This window comes from Nannospalax galili, unplaced genomic scaffold, assembly GCF_000622305.1.
Source record: "Nannospalax galili isolate Female #2095 unplaced genomic scaffold, S.galili_v1.0 scaffold820, whole genome shotgun sequence".
Taxonomy (NCBI): domain Eukaryota; kingdom Metazoa; phylum Chordata; class Mammalia; order Rodentia; family Spalacidae; genus Nannospalax; species Nannospalax galili.
The window spans coordinates 1213662-1228877 of NW_008346549.1; the positions used below are offsets into that span (position 1 = coordinate 1213662).

The window sequence follows — 15216 nt, forward strand, 5'->3', positions numbered from 1 at the left end:
TACAGCACTGGAGTTATAGGACCACATGAGATCACGCCCAGCTTGCTACAGGGGTGTAGGGATCTGAACCTAGGTCTTCATGGACACACAGCATACATTCCTAACCACTGAGCTGTCTCTCCAGCTCCTCACTCACATTATTTTTGACAAGAAATTTTTCTATCCTTATCTTTGTTCTTTTTTTTTTCCTTTCTCTGGGTTTTAAGATTTTCTTTGTAGGCACTGGAAACGTAGCTCAGTGGTAGCATCTGTGATTAACATTATGAGGATCTGAGTTCAATCCTCAGTACAGTATTTTTCCCTCTTTGACAGTCATTTAAAGCAATTTGTGATGGTGATCTTTGATGTCATTTTTATGTTTCTTGTGCTCGGTATTTGTCAAACTTCTTGGATATGCGGGTGTTATGGCTCAGATGTAGAATGAACCTAATAAGCTCATGTATTTGAACACTTGGTCCCCAGTTGGCAGCTCTGTTTGGAGAGGTTGTAGACTCTTTTGGAGGTGGGGGCTGGTTGGAGGAAGTGAGTCCCTAGGGACAGGCCTGGAGGGCTGTAGCCTAGCCCTGCTTCTTCTCGGCCTCTCTCTCTGCTTCCTGATCGGCTAAGATTTAAGCAAGCAGCTTCTACACACTCCTGCTGCCATGGAGACCCCTGCCACTATGCCTTTCCCACTATGATGGACTGTATTCCCTAAAACTAAGAACCCAAATAGCCCTCTTCTCCTTAAGTGGCTTCTTGTTAGGTATCTGATCACAATAATGAGGAATGTCACCAATACAGGAAGTGTATAGCTTTCAACAAACTTGCACATTTATTAGAGATTTTTCAAGCTTTTTTTTTTCTTTTTACCTCCTTCTTCTTTTAGGGACTCTAATTACACATCCATTAATCTGCTTGAGGCTGCCTTGTGGCTCACTAGTACAAGGTTCTCCCTGACCCTTGCACAGTTTTCTTCTGTGTGAATCCCCCCCCCTTTCTTTGGTCTTTTTGAAACAGGGTTTCCCTGTAGCCCCAGCTGGCCTGGAACTCGCTATGTAGACCAGGTTGGCCTTGAACTTACAGAGATCTGCCTGCCTCTGCCTCCCAAGTGCTGGGACTACAGGCATGCACTACCACGCTCAACTACTTATCTTTTGCAACCTCTAATCTACTACTGGATTCTTTTTTTCACACAGGGTCTTACTATGTAACCCTGGGTGGCCTGGAACTCTCTATGTAGACCAGGCTGGCCTCAAACTCACAGAAATCTTCTTGCCTCTGCCTCCCTAGTGCTGGGGTTACAAGTTTATATCATCACACTCAACTAATTAATAAACTTTTGAAACTGTGATTACCTAATGCTGATTATAGGCAGTGAGAAGGTGGTAGCAAATTATACATGTGTGTGTGTATGGCATTTCAGATGGTATATATATATGAACAATGACACCTAACAACATTGTTTATAATAGGAAAGTTATTTACAGGGGTGGGTATGTAGCTCAGTGTAGGATGCTTGTGTAATATGTATAAGACTCTAGGTTTGATTCCTAGCATCACAAAAAAAGATGACCCCTTATCAAATGATGCCTAGAGAAATGGTAGTCAACCCTCTAGATGTATATCCACAGATTCAACCAACTGTGGATGAAAATATTTTTTTAAATTGTATGTATGAGCTGAACGTGGTGGTGCACACCTTTAATCCCGGTACTTAGGAGGTAGATCTCTATGAGATCAAGGCCTGCTTGGTCTCCATATGGAGTTTAAGGACATCTGGGGCTAGAGGGAGACCCTGTCTCAAAAAGACAAAAAAAATTGTATCTGTGCTAAACACATATGGTTATGATTCTCTAAACAATGCAGCACAGCAACTATTTATATAGCATTTGCAATGTTATAGGTGTTATAAGCAACTGTTATCACTAGACAACAGATTGGAAACCCTTTTCCTCTTTGTTAAAAATTCCCTCATGATTAGGATTGGTTGCAGCTGCCCAGGGCGGGATCTGTCCTCACCACTGCAGGTGGGGTGTGAATGTGTACAACTGTTCTGAAGTTCTGTGAATCCTAACATGAAGGTGTTTTTAACAAGATGGGAAAGGGTTTCCAATCTGATGCCTAGTGACAAAGAAGACTTCAAAATTCCTCCATAACCTCAAGTAGGCAAGGGTATAATGTTGTGCAGTAGAGCCAGACAGGATGGTGCACACCTTTAATCCCAGAACTCTGGAGGCAGAGGCAGGCATATCTCTATGAGATTGAGGCCAGCCTGCTCTACATAGCAAGTGTCAGGCCATCTATAGCTACCTGGAGACCCTATCTTTAAAAAAAAAATTGTGCAGTAGAGTGTGGAGAAGCAAAAGGGCCACAGAGGTGCTGGAGGCCAAAGAAGTGAAAGATTGAGGGGAGTAGAGTTTGGTTCTGAAGTACCACTGCTACTCCAGCAGGAGGACCTCCCTGAGGCTTGGGGAGAGTGAAGGTTCGACTGACCGGACAACACATCTAGTGTGGGCCTTGAAAGCATGAGGGGTTTCTAGGACCCCAGGGCTCTGTTAAGTGGAACTCCCTGCTCAGCCCAACTCTCCTGCTCACTGAAGGAGTTAGAACACACTGACTTCTGATGTTGATAGCCAGTGGCACCTACCTTGAGAGATGGGCCTGAGGTCAGATGAACTCTGAAGGTCAACGGAGCTTCAGGCACAGCAGGGTTCTCAAGAATGGCAACAGGGGTCACAGTATTGGAATCAGCCTCTTTTGCATCTTGCAACCTCTGAGGCAGAGTGCTGCACCTTGACATCATGACTGGGGAAACTGAGGCCCAGAGAAGCCAAGTCATTTGTCCAAAAATTAGGTGTGAATCTAACATGCCTGCTCTTGGCCACGGAGAACAGCCATGCCCATAGCAACTGAGGCTGGACTTTGCAGGGGCCCAAGGCCTTCCATCCAGGCCACCTCAGGTTCCCAGCACAATGGTCAGTGACACAGGAGGTCCCAAGATGCTGCTTTAGGCCAGTGATAGCATTCATTGACTTTTGATGCTCACCAAAAAATGACCCTGGGCAATGAGAGCTTAGTACTTCTGTAAACATTTGCTGAACTAGGGGGTGGGGGAGCGTCTTTGACTGTTTCAAAGCCAAAAGATAGAAGGAAGGCTGGTTTTTTACTTCCTTTGACATGAAATCTGTTTGCTAGGAACTTCCCAAAGCCTAAGCCCCAGGAACCTGGAGCTTAAATTTAGATTGTCCATGGAAGGTCAGCGGATCCCCCTGGGGCAGGGTCAGCCAGCAGCTGTTGGAGATAAACTTTGCTTTTCTGCAGACTCAGGTCTTTCTCTCACACAATTAATGAGATCCTGTGCCACTTCCCCTGGGAAGGCAGAACAATGGCTGTGCAGGAACAGGTGGCCTCAGCCAGGCCTGCCTGGTAAGTCCCCCACCAGAGACATGGGATTCAGGTCCCTAGACTGTCCCAGACTCCCTGGCCCACTGTGACACTCTGAGGGTCATACTGGCTTCCTTCTGTCCCAGAATTGGACCACTGCTAAACCTTGTCCCAACTCTAGGGGTTTTATTTATTTATTTTTATTTTGTGGTGCTCGGGATGGAACTTGCTGAGCAAGTGCTCTACCTCAGTGCTATATCACCTAGCCCCAAATGTGCCTAGCACCTTCAGGATCTTGTGCTGGAATTTATTTCTACTCAGCTGGTAACTTCTTGTAATTATGCTGAAATGTCACCTCTTCAGAGAGCCCTTTGCTGCTTTCCTTTCTACCCTGGCTTGGTTGAAGGTTTAGTAAACTTGCTGTACTGTGTGCTCTGGTGAAGACAGTGTCTGGCACACAGTAGATCCTCAAGGAAGGAATGGTGTTTTTCCTGGGTCTGGGATGGGTCATCTGGACCACCTTCATTCTGGGTGTGGGCTTCAGGAGACAGCGTGAGCCCTGGATGCCCTTTCTGGAATGGTTCTACTTCTATTGCATGCTGGGACTCATGAAACCTGAGGTTCCACCAACATGATCCTGATATACTGTGAGGCTGTTATGAAAGGTATGTAGGTTTTCTGGGGCTACCATGGGATGCTAGGCTAAGGACAGTACCAAATGGTAGAGAGGAGGGTAGAGTGGATGGAGGGGAGCATGTCCCACTGGCTGCAGGCCCAGCTAGCTGAAAAGCAGTAGTCTGCCTCTTGTCTGAGACAAATTCATGATAATGATGATTGTGTTGAGACTCTAGACACCTGTAGGGAAGCCAACTGCACAGGTCACACTGGCTTAAACTTCTAGGAGCCCTGCTTGGGGGCTGGCTATAGAGAGGTGTCCTCAAATGGGCCCAGCAATGCAACCTTGCAGAGAAGCAGGATAGGACCTGAGGAAAACACTCTATAGACAGAGAAAGCCATAGGCGGCAGGAAGACCAGTTCAAGGCCCAGAGGATGGTGAGCCTGGTCAGAGCAGGATGCATATGCCTGGTTACACAGAGCCAATCCCAATGCATCTACAGCTGCTCCCATGAGCCATTGGCAAGGGCCTGCAGGGGTAGCCTTGCTGGACAACCTGAGGAGGCTTTAGCAGTTGCTCCAAGAGGACTGCATGGTGCTTGAAGGGAGGGGGTTCCTTGGACTGGAATGGGGAAGCAACATTGAAAGAATGGGGTTGGAGCAGACTGGGGCTGGAACATGAAAGGTTTGTAGAAAAGAAGGGGAGTGATCCATGGTCTCTGAAAGGTGGAAGGCACTGGACAATACGGTGGCTAGGAGTAGGTATCCCACCCTATTAAGAGAGTTGAGTGGGGACAAGGAAGGGTGTGTGTGAGACTCTCCCTACCCCAAGGCCTGACAACTTGTCCTGAGCACCTCCTCTTGTGGGATGAAGCAGGTACTGAGCTGTCACCATTGACCTCCCCTCAGAATTGCCTCAAGGAGAAGGAAGCTGACCCCAGGAGGGAGAGATTAACTGAAGCTCCATATCTGTGGCTGACCTCAACAATGCCATGTTTTCTCTGCAGAGGCCCTGAGTATTTCAGGGCAGAGGGAAAAAAAGCAAAAACAAAAAACCAAAAACTTCCCACCCAGTGGCCTCAGTCCAGGGCTGGGAGTCCAGGGTCAGCTGGAAACTAAAGGTGCTGACTGGGGACAGGGAGGAGAGAGCTGAAAGGGGGCTGGTGCCCTACATGGGTTGTGGGCTGTGATGCCTAATGCCCCCACCTGCGCCTTGGGGGGTCCAGAATGTCCACCCCAGTGGACCTTTCAAGAAATGGCTGGGCCATTGTGCAGAAGAATGCCCGGAAATCCCGCGGCTCCCTCCTCCAGCAAGGATGGGGGCTCTTCCTCCTGGCCAGGAAACTCCAAATTGGCTTCCGGAGGGTGGTCTGGGGGCTGGGGTGGCAGAGAACCACCACCGCGACCACCGGTAGGACGGTAAGGCACAACCCCTTGGTGCCCCTTGGTGATCCTCCGTTGTCTCAGGATCCCAGTAGGCCGTTCCGGCAGCACAGCCTGTGTTAAAAACTGGGGTCTTTGTGAGCGATGCTGATACCACTAGACCGCAGGACGGGGCAGGCAGAATCGCAGAAAGAGCAGCGACAGCAGGCCCGTGTACTGCCCACTTGTTCAGGGCCTGATGCTCTAGGGAAGCAGTGAGTAGTGTGAGTGGTGGGTGAGCAGGGCCTTGGATAAGGTTGCAAGGCTTGCCTGGCATCTCTGCTTGGTGTGTCTAGGGACAGATGGCATAGGGATGCGCAGGCCACTGAGGAATGAAAGTGCACAGAGTAGGTGCGGACTCAGGCTCCAGGCCAGGAGGAAGGCCTTAGGTTTGTCTCACCTGTGCGTAGGGACTGTGAGAAACCATCCCCAGCCTGTTGTATGAGCTAGTTGGCATGATCCGGGATGTTAGGGGATGGAGATCCTCAGGGCAGGCTAGGAGGTATTTAGGGGGTTCCTAAAGTGGTGATACTGGAACACCGGATGACCGGTGGAGTCCGTGCACCCTCCGCAGGCTCCTCAGGTCAGCTCAGAGTGCTCCAGCGGGCACTAGCACAAAAGCGGGTAAGGTCTCAGAGGCTGCGACCCTGCTGGGAGAAAGCCAGTCTAGCCCAACCCGACGTGATTCCTTCAACTAGCTGCCAGGGGGTCCGCGATTGGCTGAGGGCCGAAGGTCTACGTAAGGATTGGCTGCTCTAGCCCGGAGGCTGGGCCTGGGGGGCAGAATCCGCCCTCCGAGACTTGAAATAGAAAGCCCCCAACAGGAGCCGGCAGATCCGAGTGTTGGTGCGGTTGACCCACTAGGAAAGCAGACGGCAGGCGGGTTCCGCCCCGAGGCTTCAGGACCAACGCAGGGCGCCGAGGCCCGCGCACCAGGGAGACCCCAAAGTGCCACCCGGCGCGCATCTGGTCTTTAGCCATGGGGTCTGCAGCGTTGGAAATCCTGGGTCTGGTGCTGTGCCTGGTTGGCTGGGTGGGCTTGATCCTGGCGTGCGGACTGCCCATGTGGCAGGTGACCGCCTTCCTGGACCACAACATAGTGACGGCGCAGACCACTTGGAAGGGGCTGTGGATGTCCTGCGTGGTGCAGAGCACCGGGCACATGCAGTGCAAGGTGTATGAGTCGGTGTTGGCGCTGAGCGCCGAGGTGCAGGCGGCGCGCGCGCTCACCGTGGGCGCGGTGCTGCTGGCCCTGGTGGCGCTCTTTGTTACCCTGACCGGCGCGCAGTGCACCACCTGCGTGGCCCCGGGCCCCACGAAGGCGCGCGTGGCCCTCACCGGCGGTGCGCTTTACGCGCTGTGCGGGCTGCTGGCCCTAGTGCCGCTCTGCTGGTTCGCCAACATCGTGGTCCGCGAGTTCTACGATCCCGCGGTGCCGGTGTCGCAGAAGTACGAGCTGGGAGCCGCTCTGTACATTGGCTGGGCAGCCTCGGCGCTGCTTATGTGCGGCGGCGGTCTGGTGTGCTGCGGGGCCTGGGTCTGCGCCGGCCGTCCGGAGTTCAGTTTCCCGGTCAAGTACTCGGCGCCGCGGCGGCCCACGGCCAACGGCGATTACGACAAGAAGAACTATGTCTAAGGGCGGGAGGCACGGTGGGGCCCCTCCCGGCAGCCAAGCCCGGGGTCCGAACGACCCACCCAGGAACCGCGAGTGGATGGCGATTACCGCAGGGTCACGCAGCGCAGACTCCAAGGCACGTGAGACTGGGCTGGGACCAGACCTGCCCGCGCCCATAGCCGGTCATCTCTGACCCGCACCAGCCCAGCCCTGTCCTGAACAGACGGCAGGCACTGGTGAGGACTTGATCAACCGCCCTTTCTGTGCGCACTTAGCCACGACGTGAGTGGGGCTCTCGGATTTTCAGCAGTGAAGCGGGCTCCAGACTGTAGATGACAGTTTCTACTGTGACCCTGGGGGTTACTGGATGCTGCCTTAATTTCCAGCGGCTCCTGCTGATGAGAGCAGCTGGGTTACTCAGGGCCCCAGCCTGGGCTGCTAGACGGATGTATAAAAAGGGCATTTTCTTTCTTAGCGGGGAGGAGCCCACCGAACTTAAGGTGCTCCCATCTTACCCAGCGGTCCCCCAGGGGAGGGCTGTGGGTACCAGAGCCTTAGCAGGAGCTGCCCTCCTGGCAGCTTGGGGCAGGGCAGGGTGGGGGTGGGTAAGAATTTGCTTAGTAAATGGTTTGAACACTCCCATCGGTGTCCTGTTCTCTATCCAGTCACTCCCTGTGCCCAGCACCTGTTATTCACCCAGCCACCCACCAACCCCTTCCTAAAGGTTCCCATGGGGATTGTTCTCTGATCCAAGTGGGAGATGCAGTTACACTTGCAAGAAGTCAGGAAGGTGGGCAGAAAGTCCCCTGGGGAGTGTTGGGATCAGATAGGGATGTGGGAGGGTGGAGGCAGACCCCATTAGAGGCAAAGCCTAGTAGAGGACTCAAATGGAACCTCACACCATGGGTTTGGGAGTGGGGACTTAGGAGGCAGGAAATGTTGAGGCTGGGCAGCTAGGCTGTTGGCTTCTCCCAGAAAGCCTCCCATAACCTCCCTCCCCACAGCTTGTTCCCTTCCAGGGTTTGCTCAGCTCCAAGTACCATCAAGTGGCTACAGACATCTGTACACAGCATCTGTACACAGCTGGACCATGCCCTTCCCAACAGTGGGTGGGAGCTGCCGTGAATCAAGGCTTGTGCTGCATTCCCCAACTCTGGCTGCAGCACATAACAGCGTTGCTATGGGATGGAGGTGTTTGCCTAGAGCACCTGGGCCTGGCTCCAGCCCTTTGTACTGGCTCCTCTGGTGATTGTAGCTCTACACTGAGTCTGTGTCCACCCTGCTGACCCACAGCCAGCAGGGACTGGTAGTGATAATTAGCACTTTTGTATTACTGGGAACACTACTGTGACCATCCTGGAGGAGGAGGATGAGGGGCTAGGGCTTAAGGAGGGTCCCCAGGAGGGCAAGCAAGCTTTAATAGCCTCAAGAGCTCATTGTTTCTGGCCTGGTTTAGCACTTTTGCTAAAAGGCCAGAAACAGAAGCAAGCAGTGGATGGGGAGGGGGTTGAAAGGAGGTGTTCTAAACCCAGCCAGCAGGAAGGCTTGGCATCTGCCCCCAACCCTGGCCAGAGATTTGCTCAAAGGGCCACATCCAGGATAGTCTCTCAGGCCTGAGTTCTTTGTGGGGTGGGGAGAGGGCAGGACTTTGAGGGAAGCTGTACTTTCCAACGGCCTATGCCCCCCGAGACAGACTCAGTGGGAAACCCCTTTGCATGGAGGTGAACTTAGCCCTTCAGCCGCGTGTGCAGAAGCAGCTCCAAGTTTGGGAGTATGGGATTCTGGAGCGAGCTGGCCCTGTGCCCTAGCAGGGCCAGCACAAGTCTGTAGGCTGTTACCCAGGTAGGTGGTGGGTGCTCTAAGGCACTCCTTCACAGGCGTTCTCCAGTGCAGAGCATGGGAGAGCAGCTGCTCTGCCCTGGCGTTTTTCCAAATGACCAGGGTGGGCTGTCTGAAAACCCTGGCTACGCTTGCCCCAACACACATGCAGCTGGCTTGTAGTACTATTGGTGGTCAGGAGGAGCCAGTCTCCAATCAGTTCCCATCCACTGTACTTTCCCTTTCACTTGGAGGACTCACTTCTGGGCCATTCTCTGTGGACTTCTCCCCACAGACTTAAAACTACTCACTAGTACATGGGACAAGAAGAAGGTAAGTTCTGGGCCAGCTTGGACTACACAGTGAGACCCTGACTCAACAAACTGGAAAAAGAGAAGCTGCCCATGGCTTCTACCTTGTAGGACTACTCCCTCAGGAGCTCAGGTGCCCATGAGTGGACATCTCTTTACAATTTGCCTGCTTCTCCGGCACCCACGTTCCCAGGCAGTAACCAACCACTACTCTCCTTCCAACCCCTCTACACTCAGGTTCGTGTGTGTGTGCGCGCGCATGCGTGCGCGGGAAATGGCCCTACCACTCTAATTAGGAAACCCTAGGTGTTGGAGGTCAGAGGTTCCATCCGGTCTGGGTGTTCTAACTAGGATGTGGGCAATGCTGACAGAGAAACCTGCGACAGTGTCTCCATTCAGATACTGCTCAGCAGCTGGCCTTCCTTGGTCTGTGCACCATCGCTCTGCTCCTTTCCTCCCTTGCAGAGCAGTGTACCCTGTGTGCCTGCAGGGACAGGGCATCTAGACTCGTCCTGTATGGTAGGTTGAAGAACACAGTGAAGGGATGGCCAAGAGGGTGATGCTACATCGGGCAGGCTGGAGGAAGCAAGGGGCAGGCAGACAGAGCCAGGTTCTGCTTAGCACTGAGCAGTGGCCAGTGCAGGTGCTGAGTTGTGAAGAGACTCAGTGCTGAAGGGTTCAGTTTCTGTCCACTCCTGCCAGGAGGGCAGGTAGAGGGACCGTGCTTGTCCTAGGGGCTGAGGAGGTAAGTTGCTATGCTTCCTGTCTGGCATGGCGGATGCTGGAACATTGTAACAAGGTTTTCCTGGACCCAAGGAAGGCTCAGAGCACACCCAAGTGACAGTCCAAGACCAGAGGCATGAGGGAACAGAAGCTCAAACAAGCATTTTATTTTATTAAAAACCACACACTCCCGCACTTCAAATGTAACTTAACAATCTAAACAGAGGCAGGTAATATAAATAAGGAAAAGGAGGTCACTTCTGGAGAAATCAGAATTCTGCAAAACAAAGAAAAGGTCTTATGCAATTCATCCTTTCTCCTGCAATGTACCAAACAGATTGACACGAGGCCCTGCTGTGGTGTGCTGGGCTGCTGCTTCTGAGCAGCCTCAACTCAGGGTGGAGTGTGAGTATGGAGTGGAAGGCCACCCGAGAACCCACGGTTCTCATACACTCCCTGCAGGGAGTGTCACCCATGCTTTTCCCAGCATATAGCAGCCCCCCATTCTCCTCCTCCCAGCTATGTCCATGCCTGGGTGATCAGACACACAGCGGTCTGGTGTCAGAATGCAGGAGAGGGGTCTGCTTCCAGTCAGCCCTGGACTATTCCCCCCCACCCCAACCAGCTCAGCTCCATACTAGCCACCTATAGTCTGAGGGTGGTGTCAGCTACTTTTTGAGTCAAGACCAATTAGATACCTGGCCCAAGGTCACAGTTGACTACCTAAAAATCTCACCAAAGACCCCCTGGGTCCACCCTAGACCCCTCCCCTAATACAGCCCTGGGCGCTCAGGCTACCCTGATTGAACTATGAATTCTTGAGGCCCCCTAGGCCATTCTGTTATCTGTCCCTTATAACTCAGAGCTCACCATGGATGGGGCAGCAGGGACGACTGGGCCCTGGCCTGAGGGGATCCCTGCATCAGAACTTTGGAAAGGCTGCCTGGACAAAGGGAGGCTGGGATGTGGGCATCCATGGTACAGCTTGGGCTGAGATGGTCACACAGACATGGAGGAAGTCCCCCTAGCCCTTTTCCCAAGTGGCCTCTCAAAAAAGAGGGATCACATGGGAGAGTGGGGAAGGCTTCACTGGGGAGATGTTGTGGGCCACAGAGGCCTGTCACTGGCTTGCACTAGGGTCTCTCAGTATACCTGTGTGCCGCTGAAGGCTCAAGCAGAGCCAACACTTTGTGATCTGTAGTTGGGCAGCTGCCAACAGCTTGCTTTCTCAAAGGCTGAGCACAGAAAAACCAAGACTCCTACTGTTGTGGGCTCCAGAGTCTGGGGCCTGTGGATGCAGGAGGCTCTGGGTGGCCTCTGAGGACAGCGCCAGTGAGTCTGTATGCCACATGTGTCACACACACACAGTCCTTAACCCCACAGTATGGTCAGTAGAGAAGAAATCTGAGGTCCCTCTGAGGAGTCAAAGGGGCTAAATGAAATTAGCTTCCTCAAAAACACCCCATTGTGGCCCTGCTGGCAGCCTCAGAACAGACATTCTTGAGAAAAATGTGTTGGCCTGAAATCTCCTTAAGACCTTGCTCTGATCTGAAACTTAAGTAAAAGCCTCCGTTGAGGAAGGACAAAGCAGGAGGCAGGCTCCAGCCCTGAAGACCTGGCCCTCCCCTGCTCACCCTTAGGACAGCAGTGACACGAGGGCATCCAGGAACTTGCTCCGGTCCTCAGCTTTCAGCTCAATTACTGAAGTAATGAAAGGAAAACATCTTGTGAGCAGGGAGGAGAAACAAGGCAGTGCACATGACCTCCCCCTTCTGCTCTCAGACCCAGCAACTCTCCACCACATTCCACACTGCAGGCTCTTGCCTGGCCTTGAATGTTCTGCAATTTTTGGTTTCATCTCTGTGCACTATACTTAATCTTCAGATCTGCTGGCTGCATTGTAAAGGCCGGAGTCTTGGCCTGAAAGGATGCCTGGGCATCCAGGGCCAACAATGTCAGCCAATGGGGGGCTTGGGGGACACGGAACACAAGGTATGTGACAACTCTGATACAAACCTGGACAGGGACTAGCATAAACACCTGTCCACACGGTAACGTGGGAGACCCTGGGAAATGGTGGTGGTGTAGAGGGCTATACCAGTTCTGCTCTGTCCTATGCCTCAGCTTCAATGTCCTCTTCTGGATAGGACACAATATAAACCACTTGTGTTTTGAAGGGCAGTCAGGTTCAGTCAAGCATGATAAAGCAAAACTAGACCCTGAACCTGGCTGGCTTCATCTTGGGAGCTGTCCATGCTGATGGGTGCCTCCCCAGAAGCCTGAGGCCTTGTCTACCCAGGCAGGTACTGGCCACAGCTCCTTCCACACATCCTAGCCCTGGCTCTCCAGCCCTCAGAGGAAGTCAGGCAGCTTGCAGCCCCAAACCCTCCCTTGCATAACAAAGGTAGCTGGAGTTCACTGGCTGGCTGAAGTCAACCTGCCCCCATCGCAGGCATGAAACAGGAGGCAGGAAAAGAAGAAACTGTTCAAGGTGGACCAATGCCACAGTGCCATAGCTACAGCTGCCTACAGCTGCCAGTGCCACAGTTACAGCTGCCTAGCATAAAGAAGTCAGTTTTGAGACAGTGCGGGCAACCTGAATACACATTAGGATTCCTTAGGCAGTGATTTGTTACTGTTAGGGAATTGGTGAGTGGTTGTGACTTAAAAAAATGACCTTTTTGAGAGATGGAGATGAGGTACTGAAAGGTGTGATGGATTGATCAACTGTGTCCCCCAAATTCTTTGTTGAAATCCCAACCTCCAACATCTCAGAATATGACATTTGGAGATAGGACCTTGAAAGAGGTAAATAAGTTAAATGAGGCTTTCGGGGTAGGTCCTAATCCAATATGACTAGTATCCTTCTAGGAGGAGGGGATCAGGACACATACCTCATAGAGGGAGGGGTACTATGTGAGGTTTCAGAGAGAAGACAGGCATGTAGCTCAGGACAGAGGCTGCCAGCCATGCTGACACCCTGACCTCAGGCTCTAGCATGGCACTGAGGTGAACCAGTCTCTGTAAGCCATTCAGTTTAAGATCTGTAGCCTAGATAACCAGCAAAGGTTGAGTGCTGATCAGTCTGTTTTCCTTTAAAATGTCAGTAAGAATAGGAAGACAGGCTAGTATGATGGTCCATGTTTATAATTTCAGTACTTGGGGGGCTGAGGCAGGATTGTGTGACCAAGGCTAGCTTGGGCTTTATAACAAGCCCCTATCTTGGGAAAAAAAAAAAAAAGAGATAAATATGTCAAACTGAACCATGTTTTGTGTTGATATGTAGGGAAGCAGCTACTGGGCTGGGCCCTTCCATTCTCTAGTTCACCTAACTTGTACAATGCTGTGACCTCAGGTAGGACCCTCATGTTGCCAGCCTTGGGTTACCACAGGCCCTGCTGTTCCAGGTAGACTAACCCCAATGCCACACTATAGCTGCCTGGCATAAAGAAGCCTGCTCTGAGACAATGTTCACACAGGACAGATGAGTTTGACTGGTGAGGGTTGGCCGTAGAGTCACCACCCTCCAAGTGTGGTGGGAAAATGCTCTCCAGGGCAGGACTACAAGGCTGCACCCAGGCCTCTAGCTTCCCAGCCAGAGTTCTGTGAGTGTCAATAGCAGCTTTGCCTGGGGTTGGTATGGGAGGGCAAGAGGGCTGCTGACTGGGTACCTCCATCACCAGCCTGCCTTGTTCCAGGGCCAGTGCTGAGAGTTTGAAGGCAGAAGTGTGGCCTCATGGCAGACACTCACCTGAGAGGTCAAAGTGGTTGTGTAGAGTCCGAGAGCTGGTGCTTTCTGCTGCCTTCTCAAATGCCCGTCCAAAAAAGCTGTGAGCACAAGACAGACATGTTGAGTGTCAGGCTGCATACAACAGACCCATCCCACCCCTGCCCTGTGACAAATACCCGAGGGCAAATGGCACTCAGACCCAGCAAAGAGGGTGGGTCAATGTGCTGACACAGCCAGGACTTCTAGCCTTGCTGTCCCAGGGCAAGTAGGAGCTGCTCACTTCTTTCTGTCTGAGCTGTCGGTCTCTGGGGGGATGCCCACCATGGTCACTGTGCCCTGCTCCACACTCAGGGGGGCAGCCATCACCAGGGGCAGCAGCTTGCAGCGCCGGTTCTTTGTCTGTAGAGACAAGGGCACCTCAGCCCCAGCAGTCATTCACAGCACTGCAGGGTAGAGCGCACTGCTCAGCACCTAAAAGCCTTGACAGCGTCAGGACACTCCCTAGTCTCCAGTGAAGTAAGTGGTCACCAGAGGGGGTGCTAGAATTCCAACATGACACTTTGGCCCTCCCGGGTTATCCATTGGCCTGGTGCTCCTACCACTCTGGCTGTCCCTCACAGAAGCTCAGTCCTTGCAGTTCTGCCTGGCACCTCCTTCAAGTCTCTGGGAGCAACTCCAGACACCTCTGCCTTGTTCTACTCCCTTTTCTCTTGGTGCATGTCTGTGTCACATTCATGGGGGCCCTCCCATACACAGACACTTTCAATAGACATGCTGAAATTTCCCCTCAGTGTCAGATTTACAGCTCCCATCAAGGTGACCAGCTGTCCTGGTTTATGCAGGACTGAGAGGTTACACAGAATGAGAACTGGGACAGTTGGTCTCTCTGTGAAAACAGGGCTGCAGATGGTAGTTGTCAATGTCTGGTAACTGACTAGACCCTATGAATTGGCTGCTTTCCACAGTGAATGGAGTTTTTTTTTTTTTGGTCTTTTTGAGACAGTGTCTTCCTGTAGCCCCAACTGGCCTGGAACTCCCTATGTAGAGCAGGCTAGCCTTGAACTCACAGTGATCTGCCTTCCTCTGCCTCCTAAGTACTGGGATTAAAAAGAAGCTGAGGGGGAAATGGGGGCACCTTAAGTGGGAAAACCATGATGGAGGGGTGAGACAATGTGAGAGATAAACAATGCCTAGCTAGTTTTGAAAACCAGAGGGAACCATATTACTCCTACAGCCTTCTGACAAATTATATTTAGTAGATCAAGAAATATATGTCTAGGTAAGGTTTATCTGAGAACAATTGGAGGTGGCCCCATTGCCCCCCTTTCTCCCATAATAATACTCTTCTCCTGTGGTCCTACCTCATGGGTCACCTGTCCTCTTGATCAAGGAGGCCGAGGAGACCCCACTAGATGGAGGTGAACCAGCATCCAGTCTATAAAGAGGAGGGTGAATACTGAAGAATCATTTCCTCCATGCTTCCAAGCGAAACCAACCATGGCCAAGCAGGACCTTTGACTTATCTTCACATAGGCAGAACTGGTAAAAGAAAGGAGCCAGGGGCTCCTCCGAAGCCCATGTCACCCCTGAGGAACAGATCCTCAAAAGACCTTAAGAGT

The 15216-nt window shown here is 52.2% G+C and overlaps 2 protein-coding genes across 5 annotated transcripts in view; one reads left to right on the top strand and one right to left on the bottom strand.

Moving 5' to 3' along the window:
- The first annotated feature begins 5939 nt into the window (after positions 1-5939).
- Cldn5 (claudin 5) lies at positions 5940-7654 on the top strand. Its single transcript, XM_008843044.3, has one exon. The coding sequence runs from the start codon at positions 6380-6382 to the stop codon at positions 7034-7036; it is 657 nt and encodes a 218-aa protein (XP_008841266.1). The 5' UTR covers positions 5940-6379; the 3' UTR covers positions 7037-7654.
- A 2356-nt stretch (positions 7655-10010) lies between these two features.
- Cdc45 (cell division cycle 45) overlaps positions 10011-15216 on the bottom strand; it is a 28292-nt gene continuing 23086 nt past the window's right edge. For all 4 annotated transcript variants that reach the window (XM_029568266.1, XM_029568267.1, XM_017800578.2 and 1 more), the window contains 4 exons: positions 13878-13996; positions 13619-13695; positions 11502-11568; positions 10011-10144 (listed from right to left, as the gene is read on the bottom strand). In XM_029568266.1, coding sequence (XP_029424126.1) covers positions 11504-11568; positions 13619-13695; positions 13878-13996 — 261 coding nt within the window. In that variant the 3' untranslated portion in view covers positions 10011-10144; positions 11502-11503. The remainder of the gene's footprint in view (positions 10145-11501; positions 11569-13618; positions 13696-13877; positions 13997-15216) is intronic.

Excerpts from the sequence above, each read along its gene's own strand:
- Cldn5 (XM_008843044.3), top strand. The coding sequence starts at position 6,380 with ATGGGGTCTGCAGCGTTGGAAATCCTGGGTCTGGTGCTGTGCCTGGTT.